Source organism: Egretta garzetta, unplaced genomic scaffold (genome assembly GCF_000687185.1).
Source record: "Egretta garzetta isolate BGI_Z169 unplaced genomic scaffold, ASM68718v1 scaffold521, whole genome shotgun sequence".
Taxonomy (NCBI): Eukaryota; Metazoa; Chordata; class Aves; order Pelecaniformes; family Ardeidae; genus Egretta; species Egretta garzetta.
Window position 1 is genome coordinate 97,202 of NW_009258488.1, and position 427 is coordinate 97,628.

The 427-nt window shown below is 63.7% G+C and overlaps 1 protein-coding gene across 1 annotated transcript in view; it reads right to left on the reverse strand.

Moving 5' to 3' along the window:
• IK (IK cytokine) overlaps positions 1-300 on the reverse strand; it is a gene marked incomplete at its 5' end in the record, with an annotated part of 13,137 nt that extends 12,837 nt beyond the window's left edge. Inside the window, one exon of the mRNA XM_035900766.1 lies at positions 223-300. Within this exon, the coding sequence (XP_035756659.1) occupies positions 223-300 (78 nt within the window). The remainder of the gene's footprint in view (positions 1-222) is intronic.
• Between the last annotated feature and the right edge of the window lie 127 nt (positions 301-427).

A 427-nucleotide genomic window follows, 5' to 3' on the forward strand; every position in this document is an offset into this window, starting at 1 on the left:
GAACAGAAACCGTCATCCTCCAGTGAGCTCTGGCAGGCTGAAGGCTTCCGAGGAGGCAGAGGTTTAGCCAGCATGTCCCTCATGTGTGACAGAGTGTCCCTCCCATGGAGGGAGCCCAAAGGCCACACTGCACCAGTCGCTCCCAGCCTCTAGATGGGGGAATTGGCCTTGGGCCTCATAGCCCTGGTCCAGTGCCCCTCCAGTGCTCCTGTGTTGTACTCACTGGTGGAAGGAGTGGGCGTCGTCCACATCGTGGCCATCAGGGGCCAGGGGGTTGGAGAACGGTTCATCTGGGGGAGAGGAGGAAAGAGAGCGCTCAGAGCCTGCCTGCGTGGCTTCTGCCCCCCTCCAACCCTCCCAGCCTGGTCCCTGCTGGCTCCCACCCCACCCCAACCCTCCCAGCCTGGTCCCTGCTGGCTCCCACCCC